General features: G+C 43.0%; 1 protein-coding gene across 2 annotated transcripts in view; it reads left to right on the forward strand.

The window, feature by feature from the left end:
- TMEM67 (transmembrane protein 67) overlaps positions 1–15,996 on the forward strand; it is a 663,651-nt gene that overhangs the window by 144,654 nt on the left and 503,001 nt on the right. For both annotated transcript variants that reach the window (XM_069220469.1, XM_069220470.1), the window contains exons 8-9: positions 10,031–10,185; positions 10,293–10,401. In XM_069220469.1, the coding sequence (XP_069076570.1) occupies positions 10,031–10,185; positions 10,293–10,401 (264 nt within the window). The remainder of the gene's footprint in view (positions 1–10,030; positions 10,186–10,292; positions 10,402–15,996) is intronic.

Raw genomic sequence — 15,996 nt, forward strand, 5'->3', positions numbered from 1 at the left:
TAAGATTCGAAAAATTACATAATAAAGTGCTTAATCCCCATAAAGCAGCAACATAATTAGTTACACTTTCTTGTTTACCTTAAGTACGACAGAAAAATGTATGACGTTCTAATACAATATTAATTCTGTCTCCGAATTGTTTTTCTAATTTAATGTATGTGGTGACATATTCATCTTGCACCTGTCCCTCCGGTATATAAGGTTCAGGCAAAGAATCATACATTCTCCTACCATGTGTTCCTAGATTGTGTAATAATATGTGTTGTTTTCTAACCAGGCTAAATTTGTCCCCCCCCATGACAATTAAATATGATTCAAATATTTTGAACCTTTCTTTCCATGGAACATTAGGTTCTCCAACTTCATTTAAAAATGGAATTGGTTGGGACATTACTGCAGCAGCCATCATGAATCAATCGAAAATACAATGTACAGATGTATATGTAGACTTATAACGGATAAAAGCTACTTACTTGTGTAAATAAGATTTATCTAAAAGAATATGGCATTGAAATTTGGTAAACAAAACCTAATAAGACACGATCTAGTCTTTGTAGTAAATTAGAGGAAAGAACTTGAGGATAACATTTCCCACCATGCAAATCAAAACAAGGAAGAAGCTGTGTCTGTCAGCGTCTCACACCAACAAGCTATCCACTTTGTCCCTGAAAGCTGTGCCTGTCAGCAAGTGCGCCCAGCGTCCAATGAGCTGTAAGGAAGAAGCTGTGCCTGTCAGCGTTTCACACCAACAGGCTATCCGGTTTGTCCTTGAAAGCTGTGCCTGTCAGAGAGTGCACCCAGTGTTCAACGTGCTGTAAAGATCCAAAACGCGGTGCAGGTAGCACAGGCTTTCTGTCAGGTATGATTTCGAGTGTTCTGAGATGAAAGCCTGATCGGCAAAATGAGCGTTAAAATGCTCGATCTGTCAGCAAGGAAGACCTCGGAGTTATAGATGCGAAGTCAGGTAAGCAGTCCTGCGTTCGAAGTCGACAGCCCGCGAAGAGAGGAAAAACGGCTGTGTATTGAAGATACCTGCGCCGGCTGATTCGAAGAAATGACTGGCTCTCACTGAGCCGTCACAAAAGGATTTGCGCTTCAGTAGTGCACCTCACACTTGTAAATATTGGAGACAGCCGCGAGCCGGCTGACTCAAAGGAATGACCGGGTCTCAGTGCTCTGCCAAAATTGGAAAAAGGGAAATCGAACCCAGTTCAGATTAATGTCTCATTCCTTTTCTGTAAAGCTTGGCGAGGTATATTAAAATGCGCTTAAACGACTATTGTCAATTTAAGTGGGAAACCTATTATAGTTGTATGAGCAAGGAACAGAATAAGTGTACCTTTAGAGTCAAAAATGATGAAGAAGCACCAATAAGGGGGTAGAGATGAGAGTGCCCCCTTACGCACTTAACTCGTCGTCCGTGTTATAAAGACGCCAATATAGTTTCTTCAGTGCCAGTCTTTATTTCCCATCTATACTGCTCCACCTTTCTAGCTCTTCCCACAGCCTTCTCCTATGACTCTCATCATCAACATTCTACTGTCAACTCCTGTCCCTCTGACTGTCAGAATGTTCCACTCTAAGGGGAAAAGGGGAATGGGACATACTACGTTCTATAATAATTCCTATTAAACTGTTCCCATGGATAAACCTATTTACAGAGAAAATTTCCTTCATTATTTATACTTTACAAAAGTATAATACAACACTAACTTAATAAAGCGATAATGCACATTCAAACAGGTGATTATAAGTTCATCTTATAATCATAAATGGAAACAAGAATTTGAAATGAAACATGATTATATGCGGTTACACCATAGTACCCTAATTAGATTACACAAACATAAATGTGCACGTGTACTACGATTCAGCATGTTAAAATCAAAACGTCAGAACACATATATACATAAACTACCAATTTTCTACTATGAATGTACCTCCAGTAATACAATTTAATGCTCCACTTTACATACGAATGATAAGGTACAAAATATACATATTGTCAATTACATGCTTATGTCACGTCTGTAACACATTTACTTGCAACCACAATTATGCGTTACTGTCGCCCCATAATGATGAATTAGTCATCACAATCATAATAAAATCCTTTATTGAGACCGACTAGAACCTTGTAGTTTTCATCATTTTCTGTCTAGACTCCTCCAGGTGCTTCATGTCATCATAACATTTACACTGATGCTCTTCCAGCTCAACATCTGCTCCCTTTCTCTTGTTTGCCGATCTAAAGTTCATCTTCTGAAAAATGCTAAAACCCACAACTATTTAACTATTGCACAAATGTCAATAACCAGCAACGGCTTCAGAATAGAACCCACAATTCCACTTTTCAAGTTTCCAAACCATCTGCCTACAGCAGCAAATCCATCTCCAGTATCCTCCCATGCACCCGTTGCTTCAAATTCCTTCAAATCATTCTTCAACCTAGTAATGTTCTAAATGTATTTCTCTAACTTATTGTTTTCGTCTGGGATGTAATTACAGCATTGCTAAACTTTTAGCATCCGGCAGACTCCACCCTCTTTTGTGAGAAGGTCTAACTCAAGTCGGTTCTACAAAACTATAGATCTTATCGCTACCATCTAAGTATTTACAAGCAACAAGGAATTGGCTGTACTCATTGCCGCTTTATCCACTATGCTAGACAACTTTCCAATTTTCACATCATTCAGAAATATCTCTACATATGGAATAGATGCACCAAAAATATATTGCACCACTTCTCCAGCACTTGCACCTTTCTCAGTTCTAAGTTTTGTTTCCCGTAGACAATTTTCAAAATGTTCCATGTGATAAATCTTCTGAAATACTATACCTAAATAACATGTACCATACCATCCCTTGGGCAATTTGAAATAAGCATTCTTTCCACAAATAACGTATACTCCAGGAATCACATGATCCTTTCCATCTAAAAATAATTCGCTTAAAAGGTGTGTTCACATTCACTCGTTCCAATAAACAATAGATCTAATTAACTTTGGTCAATTTTAATACACATCATTCCCTTATGCTGCCAATCTAATGCTGGTTGGTTTCCCTCACTTAATGTTCAGTTTTTTCTCTATTCCACCTATGCTGTCTTTTAAGGTCTTTATCTGCATGTATGGGAGCAATTTGGGCCATCGTAAATTTAGAGAAATGCCATTTCATTTGCAGTTGTTGAACAGCCATGATATATGTTTGAGGGTCATCTTTTTTAAACCACTGTGATATGCAGAAAATCAATGGATGGTTAGCTTTTGGCGCGGCCCACTTTTATCCGTTGATTAAAACAAGGCCTTCCTATTTTTTTTAATAGTATCTGTTACTTGCACATATTTATATGTCATGATTGATTCCTCGCTCTCTTTTAATTAATCTGTATTCTGTATGACTCTTACTATGAGCTTTTATTTTTAACGTACGTATCTGACTGCTGTTTTTAAAATCTTAAATTATTGCCAACCCAAAGTTTAAAGCACAGCTAAAACTGTCCTTCATTTTATGTGTTGCTCTGACTAGTTCTTGCTGCTATAACACAGAATGTGTCTTATGGTTCTTACATTCTTCGTATTAATGTGTTGGGTGTTTTTAACAGGTCATGCATTTTCTTTTATGGTCAACCCTTGGCCGAATAAAGAGCTTTTGAATTTGAATCTGTTTCAGGCTTAGACCCTAAGCCCCTCATTATGAGTCTGGCAGTCCTGGGACCGCCAGACTCACGGTGGAGGTCGGACAGCCACCAAAGTAGCGGTCTGGCCTCCACATTACGACTCTGGCGGAGCTGCCATGGTCCGACCACTGGCACCGCCAGGTTGCTACCAGTCAACAGCCTGATGGTGCCGGCAGTCTTACTCCTCCATGGCAGCGATGCCCTGGGGATTACGAGTACCCTTTCCGCCGGCTTTTGCATGGCGGTCCTACTGCCATGCAAAGGCTGGTGGATATGGGGTGCTGGGGGCACTAGGCACTTGGCATACCTAGGCACTTGGCATGGGCAGTGCAGGGGCCCCCATGGACAGCCCTGTTGTACTTTTCACTGCCCGAATTACGGGCAGTGAAAAGCATGACAGATGCTGTCGCACCTGGCGCACTGAGCCTGTGTCAATGTTGTTGTGAGTTTTCCACTGGGCCAGCAGGTGAAACCCTGTTTCCGTCCGCTGACCCAGCGGAAAACTCATAATAGGGCCGGGGGGGCGGAAAACCAGAGTTGCGGTTTTCTGACCCAAAGAATTTGGCGGGCAGCCTCCGTCGCTCGCCAAATTCTTAATAAGAGCCTAAATCTCTCAGCAAGATTCAAAAATGTCTTCTCTACTTCATTCTTGTCACAAGTCAAATTATGCAGTGTCCAATATCGTGAGAGATTTAAAGTATGTACCTGCTATTTCTGCACCCTTAAAATAAGGATTTTTATTCAGATGTTTAAACAAAGGAACTTCTTGAAGATCTAGATCATAGTTTAAGAAATAATATTGAAAGTCTTCCTGTCTCTAAAATATGCTGAATAAAAGACTACAGTAAACTCCATAGGTCAAAGAAATGTGATGATAAGTGGTACCTTCTGAAATGGAAGTAGGTAATTACGTACAAATGTAGCAATCCCTTGCATCCATAGTGTCAATATACTCATAAATCATAAAGACATTTATAATAAACATTTGATAAAAGATCTCCTCTAGAAGTGTCTGTGTGCAAATCTTTCTCATTTTCTAAGTGCACTCTGTGATCAGCAGGAAATGGGTTCTTAGGGGCACTTGTAGATATAAAGTTCTCTATACTAGAATGTGTAGGTAAACTCAATCCTATAATCAAAACTATTATTATTATAAATGTTAGAAATAACAATCTGTTAGTGTGTTTCTACATCTACTAGTGTTATTGCTTCCAAGTTCCATGATTTCTCTAAACCAAAGACCTGTTTCAATAAAATGCAGCAGCAGTGATGGTTCGTTTAAGTTCCACTTGTGCAAAGCAGCAAAACATAGTTAATATAATGAATTGCAACAGATTTATTTACAAGGTCCTTGTGAGTCTTCCTTAGCCCTACCCTGTGCTCTTCTAAAAGGACAACCCTCCCTTCTTCTGCAGACTCGGGCTTCTTCATTCCCTAACAAAGTCAATGCATAGTCTCTAAATAAGGCACAGTTCAAATTCACTAATACTCGCATCCAAAGTGAAAAGTCTGTCTATCCAACAACACAGAAAACTCGAAGGGATTCGAGCACAATATTAAGTTCAAGGAGGTTTCAGTTGGATCTGCAGCGTTATTCCAAAAACACCCTCTCTTTGTCATTTGCAGCAAAGTATGCCAATTCAGGTGAAGAGTATCTCGGACAGGGCACTTTAGTTCTTTTAGATCGCCTCAGTGCTAATCGTTCATTTTCACTTTTACTCAGATCAGAGTTCTCAGTGTCCTCTGGAATAGTCTATGGCACACATTCTTTGGGTAGATTGTTTCCCTCTTCCTTACCTTCTGGGCCAACGGTCTCCAGCTTCCACTCACTTTCTCACAGCAGTAGGTCCTTCATCATGGTCCAAATCTGAATTTCATTCATTCACTACTACAGGACGAGACTCTTCTGTCTCAGTTTCAACTGTGGATCTCTCCAGACCCCCCTCAGACTGATCATGTGTTGTTTCTTGCTCTGTTTGATCACCAACACCTTGACCAATCTGCTCCCGCTGCGTTTCTGTGTCACCACTGGTACTTTTGGAAGAGATGCTGTCACATCAAGGGGCTACCTAACTCTGCAAGTATGGGAAGCGTGTATCCAGTTAGGGAGACCGCCACATTTAACAGCTGTCGTCACCAAGATAACTTGATAGGACCCATGTCAACGAGGCTCAAAACACATCTTCCTTACTTGTTTATTCACCAGTACCCAGTCTCCTGGACTGAGATCATGGTTCTGTTCCTGATGTGGAGGGGCTGTGGCAGCTCCTACCTGATGAGATACATAACGCACCACATCAGCTAGCCCTTTGCAGTAATCAAGAATCATATAATCTGTAATGTTCACAAGTGCATTTGCTGGAATATCTGTCAAACTCAAAGCTCTGCCCGTGATGATCTCATGGGGAGACAGTTCTGTCCTCTGATCAGGTACACTGTAAAGACTCATCAATACAAGGGGCAAAGCATCAGGCCATTTCAAAGATGTTGAAGCACACACTTTTGTCAATCTTGATTTCAGGGTTCCATTAGCCTGTTCAGCAAGACCCAAAGCCTCAGGTCTATGGCTGCAGTGTAGTCTCTGTTCCACTTAAAATGCTGGCACAACAGTCTCAGGACCTCATTATTAAAATGGGTCCCTCAGTCTAACTCTAGAGAAGTTGGATACTTGAGTCTTGGAATGTGTTCTCTTAACAACTTTGCTACTGTGAGACTGTCATTTCTTCTGGTCGGGTAAGCTTCAACCCAACGTGAGAAGACACACATGGCCACCAGGACATATCTCATCTTGTAACACACAGGTATCTCTATAAAATCCAAATGCATCCTGTTAAAGGGACTTCCTGATCTTCATATAGGACTCAGTGTTACTGCAGTTCTTTTTCCAACATTGTTCTGCTGGCCCACAACAACATCTGTGACACAACGCTTCAGCCATCAGTCTGCACTTTGTATTAAACCATGTTTGCCTAAACAGTCGCACCATGGCATCTCTACCAACATGAGCAGGACCAATTAAATGCTTAGCCATTGGAGGCAACAAACTATTTGGCAACACAGGTCTTCCATGCACTGAACCACAAATGTCATAATCCTCTCTTGACGTAGCCTGCTCTGTACCCAACTTTGGTGTTCTTCCTCTGACACCTCCTCCTAAAGCCTCTTTTCCTCTTCCCATGTGTCTGCAGTTGTTAACAAAATTTTTAATTGGTTCCTTTCATTCCCTCATTGGTTATCTCTCCATTAAAGGCACAGACATTGTGAGCACAGTACTTTGTGACCTCACCAGCATATTTATTGCCTAATGATACATGATCATTTCCATCACGGTGTGCAGGGCACTTGACCACTGCAACCTGTGCAGGCATCTGTAAATCCTCTTGAAGATTTCTCACTTTTTCACCATTCCAGCTTGGCGATCTGGATGAGATCATAAACCCCCTCTGGGACCTTAACTTTCTGAAGTCTTGCACAGCACAAAAGCCATACTGCCTATTACTGAAAATTGTCAATTTCAGCTGTCTGAAACACAGCAGGCTCTAGTAAGAACAATCAGTTCAGCCAGTTGTGCAGAAAATATTTCTTGAAGCCAGAAAGCTTCAACAACTCCTAAGATTGTGCAGACTGCATAAGCAGCTCTCAAACTTTCTCCATTGGCTCGTAAACACAAGCTATCCACATATAGCACAAAATCAGACTCCAGCAATGGCTCATCGCGTAGATCTAGTCTTGGGTTGGTACTTGGTGCATACTTCAGTAACATTGAAATAATCATGCTCCACTTCACAATCATTATTTTTATTGTCTGGTACAGGTAACAGTGTATCAGGATTTAGACCAGCGATTGACAGTCACATTTTCTGCAACAAAAATGGTCTATTCATACTTATTAAGTTGTCTACTTGTCAAATGCTGGGTTCTAGTCCTTGTCAACAACAGCTCAACAGAATGCCAGAACTTAAACAGTTAATAGGTGACCCATGTCTATGGTTTTACACCTCGCTATGCTAACACTGACGGCTGCCACCGCTTTAAGGCAGCCTGGCAGTGCAGAAGCTACAGGATCAAGAATAGCAAAGAAATAGACCACAGGCCTTCTGGCATTTCTGTGTAACCTTGCAAGCACCGAGAGAGCGCAGCCCTCCTTCTCCCAGCAGAGAAGTGCAAATGACTATTGTAATCAATCATTCCCAGTGCTGGAGCATGACAGAGAATTTCTCTCAGCTCTAGGAAGGCATCAAGCAATTGTTAACCCTGGGTACTGGGTCTATCAGACGCATCCTTGTGTGTTAGCCTCTGCAAAGGCTCAGCCACTGGGAAAAAGTTGGGTATCCACTGGCGACAGTAGCCCACCATTCCCAAAAACATCCTGACTTCTCTCTGGGTAGTTGGCGGATTCATTTTCATAGTTGCCGAAATCTTCCCTTGTGACACTTTCCTTTCTCAATGTGATATCCGAGATACTGGACCTCTTTCTGACAGTATTGCAGTTTGCCTTGGGCCACTTTTATGTCCATTCTCAGCAAGGTGGTTAAACAATGCAATTGTATCTTGCTTGCAGGCTTCTTGAGTATTCATTGCCACTAGTAGGTCATCAATATATTGAACTAGGACTGTGTTGCAGGGCATGGCCAAAGACTACAAATTCTTGTTGAGACCCTGGTTAAAGATGGAGGGATGCTTGGTATACCCTTGTGGGACTTGGCACAATGCCAAGACATGATTGCCAAACCAAAATGCTAAGAGGAAGTGACTGTCTTCATACAAAGGTATAGAAAAGAAAGCCTTGCAGTAATCGATAACCGTGAACCACTCGGCCTCACATTGAATCTCAAACAGAATCAGGTTGTAGAACTTGCATCACTGGAGGTAGTGGTACATTCAAATTCTGCCCTCTCTGTGCATATATTGCATCTGTATGTGGTTATTACTCTGGGCTATACAAACCCTGAATTTTGGAGTTGATTAGCTGGATTAAGACTACATTCCCTCTTCCAGTTCTCCAACTTGTTGCAGAAATGACCAGGATTTGTCTTCTTTAGACTACTCAGATCCAGCCCTGTACTAGGGTCAACAGGGGCACCTCTACCTCCACCCTGCATTGCAACAACATTCCCTACAAAAGGCTGGACCTGCCGACTTCTCTGAGCAACCTTCATCTGCGCAACCATCAATGTTTCCTACAGTTTTGTCTGTTTCATCTCTATTTCATCACTGCAGTACTTTGCATATCTCAACATCTCAGCAACTGATTTATTCTGCCAACATATCAAATGTTGCTAAATCATCATGCTAATTTCAAGTCTCTATCCTGTCACAAACCTTGACACAGAATGTCCCATATCCTTTGCTCAAGCGTCTCTATTCCATTATACTGCTTGAAAACCTGCAACAATCTCTCATAATAAGAATAAATCGATGGGTTCCTGAGCTGTTCTGTCAATTTTGATCCAATCATTATCTTTGGGTGACACCTTTGACTTCAAGAATACCATCTCCTGCTGATTCTTTTTCACCTCACGAGTTGAAAATCAGACAAACTTGTGTCTCTTGGTGTCTGGTACACAAACAGGAGTTTTTTCTTCTCAGTTCGTTAGCGCTCCTGGTCCGCACTATCTCAAACACACAATATGCTTTTTCTTAACTGTAGACTTTTACGGACGCACCTGCAAAGAAAGAATATTGCCATGCGAGCAACACTTCACTTTAAAGGTTAGACACAAGAAATCAAATGTGTTACACCTATCGTTATGCTAACTTAATAAGGCATTAATTCACATTTGAAATACATGATGATATGTGCATTTTACAATTATTCTGAAACATGATTATATGCAGTTACATCACAGCACCATAATTGATACACAAATATAAATGTGCATGTGTACTACAAATCAGCATATTAAATCAAAACATTAGAAAACACATACATAAACTATCAATTTTCTACTGTAAATGCACCTGCAGTAATGCAATTTTGATGCTCCACTTTACGTTAAGAAACAATATATGTATTGTCGAGGACATGATTGTCACTTCCGCAATGCATAATAATGCAACCAAAATTATATGTTATCATATTCAGGAAAGTTCTGTTTTAAGTAGAAGAATATACTAAAACTATTCAGTTCACCGCTTCTTTTCATCTGTGGGATTCCTTTACCATAGGTTCGCTTTCATTAGGTAGAAGTAATGCCATGAACGCTGAGATTCATATTGTTTGTTTCAAATCCGTGTTGCATTATAATCATACTGCTTAGTCCAGAAATAATGCATATGGAGAATACCATTCTCTTTAAACGATTGTTATGGTCAACATGATTGTTAATTTACCTTGTGTTTTTCTTGCAGCTGTACTCAAATCTTACAGCTTGCCAGGCTCTTGGCAACATGTGCGTGATGAACATGCATTCCATAGGATTTGCCAACTCTGATGCATGTGGGATCTTTCAGGATGCTGTCAGAAAAACTGCAGGTCTGGGATCTGTGCATTCCATTTCCTTTTGGTGAGTCCTGTATCCTCTGGTTTTTGTGTCTCATACATCTCAGTTCCCTGCAATTGCATAACATGTTAGCTAAATTATGTGTCATTGGGCATGTTCATCGTTTGCAGGCGAACAAATCTTCCATGGCTATTTTATGGTGAACACCCAGGCCTAGCTGCTCAGATACTTACAACATCTCAGTTTCCTGTAAGCTTCAGTTTTAAAGGCTCTGATCAGGTAAGCCTTTGCGTTGCCTTTCAAGGGATGAGACACAACTCTGCAATTAAATCATAAATGGAGATAGATGGATTGTATTTTATTATACCAAACATTGCAAATGTACTTGTGTAAATAGAAAAAAATGCAGTAAACAAAGCAATAACATTATTGAATCAAAGCTATCTTCCATGTCCAGGATATAAAGCTAAATTATTATTATACTGCGGTGCTGTAGAATCTACCCATATAGTGTGTTCTGGCTACTAGCAGCCTGACATCTGGTTAAACATATGTATCTTATAAGAGACTTCCAGCCGCAGATTCCTCACCTTCGAATAATCACCAGGCTTCATGGATCCGGAAGATTTCTGAGCAGTTCCCCTGCATGCCGGTAGGTGGCGTATTTCGGCTCTGCTCCATCTATATGCACTATTTTTTGATGTGACACCCGTTAAACAGGGGTTGTGGTCTTATCCTGATGTTGGCCCCAGCAGTTGAGCGTGCAGTTTTTAAGACCCATTGTTTTGGATTTAAAATAGGCAGTAGCGCCTGGTATATGTGGTTTGAAGGAGCAGCAGCAGGAGTTGCGAGGAGATACGAATGTCCTGCGTTTGTAAACAATCGAAGACAGTAGACCGGCAGGTCAATACTTCAAATTACACCTGGCGTGACTCTGTAACTGGGGGACAGGCTCATTGGGGATATGGTGAGAAGGAGTCCCAGATAATACCACAGCACTGATGCGGCCCTGCATGGTAAAGGGACCCGGAGGCATGGCGTAGAAAACAGTAAGCATTAATCAAAGATGAACCGACTAAGGATTAACATTTATGAATTTGCACTTTGCATAAAGTTTTAATAGATGATTAATGGCTTCCAAGTATGAGAATAGTACAGCACCCATAATCACGTTTGCATGTATAAAAGAAGAAAAATGAATGCAAATGGCGAGAACAGACTGAAAACACTGTGAAAAAGACAAGGTGCTGAAACGCGTCATGGCGTCTGGCGTTACTTTGTTTTAATTATAAAGAATACTGCCAAGTGTTACCTCCTGGGAGTGCAGCGCTATTTTTTGATGAGATATATATATATATATATATATATATATATATATATATATATATATATATATATATAATGTAAATACTTACTTAATTATCAGCAAACTAAAAATATATTGTTTGACAGAGCACAAGTTCTGTATTTCCCACTATAGCATATTCCTTGATTTATGTATAGCTATACATATTAACTGTTCTGAAACACTGTCTATATATGGTGTTTACAATATCTCTAACCTACTACACAATATATGCTAGGATGTACTCCTCGCTATAATTTAAATTCAGAATGTGGGAACAATATGATTTTATGGTGTGCCTGTCACCATAGTTTAAATCAAATATCATTGTAGTACAGGCACAAACATTTCTAAGGTGTGCCCATCACTGTTGCACAAATACTGTGATCCACAAAGTTTCCTGGAGACTATATAACTAATATGGTGTGCCTATCACCGCAATAGCCACAAATACTGTATTTTTTTAATCAGTGCTTACGGTTCCCTTCAATATAGAGTTTACTCTATTAAGATGGCCTCCACGAAATAGCTAAATTCACATAACACCTAAGATGGCCGTACTTCAATTTTTGCACTACCGGGCATATAATCCTGTTAGCATGATCAGCGCTGTACAGTAGCATTTGCGCATCAACTCTCCTTCCAATTCAAGACCTTCAAAATGGCAGCACGACAATAGTTGTGTGTGCCTATCTTTAGAAAATAGGGCAGGTTTCACTTTGCACTTGCCCAGTTCTCCAAAATGACTACACTTTGGTGTTTGTGCGTGCTTTGCTCCAGGAATTTGAGCAGGTTTTACTTTGTATTTGCCCAACTCTCTAAAATGGTGGCACGCACTATGTTGTGCGTCTCTTTCTGCAGCCAATAGACCATATGCCTCACGTGGCTCTCTGGCAACACAGTACATCAGTGACTGGCATCACAGTTCCAAAATGCTGTGCATTAATTTTCACTGACTGTTTTGAGTGTGTCGAACACTTCCGAGGTGGCGCGCGAGCGATGGCACTCCAGGACTTGCACTTCAGCGGAGCCTGAGTAGGGTTTGGCATCACGCTTCCCTGACGTTCCATGAAACGAAGTGAGCCCTACCATGCTTAAAGAATTTTATGAGGACATGTACCTCATATTTGGGCGGACTGTCCCCTCTTGAGCTCCTTCGGGCCCCATAAGTTTGTGAGGAGCCCGACCTGGATCCCTGTCAGTGGGTTCACCCACTGCACCAGTTGGGCCCCATAGATCCCTTGTTGGATCCAGAGTGGAGCTTCCTGCGATACCTAGTTCTTCCTCTGTGCCCGCTACAGTGCCAACACCCCCAAGCGCCGCGATCCCCATAGTCATTCTCGACTCCGACATGGAGCTGGATGGGTGTCGCCCAACACTGGTTCCAGTGACTGGGACCATGCATTCTGGATCAGCGCCAGTGCCTTTTACTTTTGACAAGCCTGGAGGGGACGACACATGGGAGGAGTCTGAGGACATTTATGGATACCATCATCTCTAAGATGAGAATGAGGACAACTCGTATGTGGAACCTGGAGGATGTTAGACACCTCGCCTGACACTTGCTTGGTCTTTCCTCTTACTATGGCTATGGAGGAAGGGAGCCTCTTTTGCTATGGTCGTGCATAGGATGCCTGAGGTTTTAGACCTTCAGCTACCCACTGCAGCAGTCAAGGCCAACGTCGTCATGCTAGAGGGGCTTCAGCCAGGATTTGCCCCCCCAAACCTTCACTCCCCTTTATAAAAAAACCCTAGTAGAAGTCCTACTTGAGGCCTAGTCCAAGACCTGCACAGGGGCTCCTGTGCATAGGACGATTGTCCGTCGCCATCGCCTGCTCTTTGGATCCCCTGTTCTTACCTCGTACCCCACCCTGGAGAGCTTGGTGGTCCAAGACTCTAGCTCTAGGATCAACCCCGCACTCCACTGGATAGGGAATCCAAGCAGCTGGATACCTTTGGCAAGAGAATGCTCTCTTCTGCCAGCCCTGCACTGTGGTCAGTGAACATTGCGTGCCTTTTGTGCCAATATTCTCGTACAATCTCAGTTTTGGTTGCTCAGTTGCTGCCTATGGTCTTGGAGGAGGCCTGAGCCATAATCTCCCAAGCTATTGCTGACAGTAGAGATGCAGCAAAGTTCACCATAGGCTGTGGATTTGACACAACCAACTCGCTGGGTAGCGTGATTTAATAGACAGTGGCCCTGCTGTGCCACGCCTGGCTGAGACCATCTGTTTTTTCAGGGTCTCTCCAATCCTTGCTTATGGAGCCCTTTGATGGCTCTCTTCTTTTTGGAGAGATGGCGGACTCGGCGCTGGAGTGCTTTCAGGACAGTAGAGCTAAGGCCTTGGGCTTTTCAATGGACCCTCATCAACCTAGTCCACCTTCCGCCCCTTTTGTGACCACAGAAAAGGTCTCCAACTGAATCTGTACCCTCCTAGCCACCACGGCCAACAGGATTCTCAGCCATTTCGGGGCCCAGGACGTGGTTCCCATAGACCACGTGGGACAGGTATCCAGATGTGGGGTTATTTCACCCCGCAGCCTGCAAACCCCTTTAGTTTGCCCTCTGAGCATCATCGGCATCCAGAGAGGGGCAGGATGCACCATCACCTGCACCACTAGCGATCAGTAACATCAGACCATTAGGTTTTGCAAATCATGCAAAGGGACTACTCTCTCCCCTTTGCGACTCCCCCTCTCCACCCACCATTGGCACCCACTTAGATCCAGCTGATTGTGGACCACCTCTCCTTTCTCCATCAGAAAGTGCTGGCTGTCTTGCCATATAGCGAGGGTGCCGGTATCAGAAATAAGTTGTGGTTGCTAGTTCTTCTGCTTTCTGGTGTCCAAGATGGATAGAGGCCTTCAACCTATCATAGACCTGCGCCTTTTCAATCTCTTCCTGAAAAAGGAGAAATTCAAGATGCTCACACAAATTCTGTCTGCCCTGGAACTGGGAGATTGATGGTAGCACTGGACTTTGAGAATGCATAATTCCACATTCCCACCCTGCCTACACACATTACCTATGGTTCATGGTGGGCCAAGAACACTTTGTTTGCCATGCTCCCCTTTGACCTTCCCATCGCCCCTCGGGTGTTCACGAAAGTGATGGCGGTGGTTGCAGCTCGCCTGCGGAGCTTAGGGAGTTGTTGGAAGGCATACTCACCACAGGCAGTCGTCTCCCGCCTCCAGACTATGGCGAAGCTTCTGCACTTGCTGTGGTTCTTTATCAACGTGCCAAAGTCACACCTTGCTCCCTCTTAGGCACTCCCTTTCATCGGAGCTGTTCTGGCCACAGTGCAGTTTCGGGCCTATCCTCCCGAGCGACAAGTCCAGGATATTCAGGGTATGATACCGATGTTTCAGCCTCTATCCTGGATTTCGGTGAGAATGTCGCTGAGGTGTTGGGCCTCATACCTTCCTGCATCCTGCTGGTTACTTATGCCCGTTGGCATATGCAGGAACTGAAGTCCCACTGTGTGCCACATCAGGGTAATCTCTCTGAAATGGTCCAGATCTCTGATGAAACTGCAAAAGATCTCAAGTGGTGACCGACGAAACACGATTGGGTCAGTGGAAGACCCCTTCCCCATATAGAGCCAACTGTGGTGGTAGATGCGTCACTTCTGGGATGAAGTGACCATTTGGGAGAGGTGTATATCACAGGACTCTGGTCTCCGACAGAGAAGGAGCTCCACATCAACGTGCTGGAGCTTTGAGTGATTTGCTTGGCATTTAAAGCCTTTCTTCGTACTGTCAGGAGGATGCTGGTGCAGGTGCTCAGAACAACACCACCGCCATGTAGTATTGCAACAAACAGGGTGGGCTGGGGTTGTGAACCCCTTATGAAGAGGCTTTATGTCTGAAGATGGCTAGAATGCCAGGGCATTTCCCTGGTGGTTCAACACCTGGTGTGCTCTCTGAATGCCAGGGCAGGCAAACTCAGCTAGTGGATCACGAATGTCGTCTCCATCCGGACATTGTGGAAGGATTCTTTCAACAGTGGGGAGAGCCTTGATTAGATCTGTTTGCCAAGAATGCTGAATGTCAACAGTTTTGTGCGCTGGGGTTTCCAAGGTGACTCTTGCTCTGAGACGCTTTAAGTCTCAAGTGAAGCTCCAGCCTCCTGTATGCCATTCCACCAATACCACTCCTCCCAGCATTCTCAAGAAGATTGGGAATGACTATTCTTGTATCTCTGGATTGGGCACAGAGAGACTGGTGTCGTTAGCTGTTGATCATAACCATTGGTCCTCTGATCAGGCTGCCTCTTCGGGAGGCTCTTCCGTCACAACAGGGTAGGGTTCTGCAACTGAACCTGCCCAGCCTTCCCCTTCCTGTGCGAGATTGAGTAGCAACAGTTGACAGCTTTTGACCTTCCTTCTGAAGTCTGTGATGTTATAAGGACAGCCAAGTATCAATCCACCAAGTTGGTATATGCCTTCCTTTGGAATAACTTTGTGACATGATGTGAAGTGCTTCTGTTTGCTCTATCATTGACCCAGCAAGGCTCTACTCTAGGCAAA

This window comes from Pleurodeles waltl, chromosome 2_2, assembly GCF_031143425.1.
Source record: "Pleurodeles waltl isolate 20211129_DDA chromosome 2_2, aPleWal1.hap1.20221129, whole genome shotgun sequence".
In the NCBI taxonomy this organism is placed as follows: Eukaryota; Metazoa; Chordata; class Amphibia; order Caudata; family Salamandridae; genus Pleurodeles; species Pleurodeles waltl.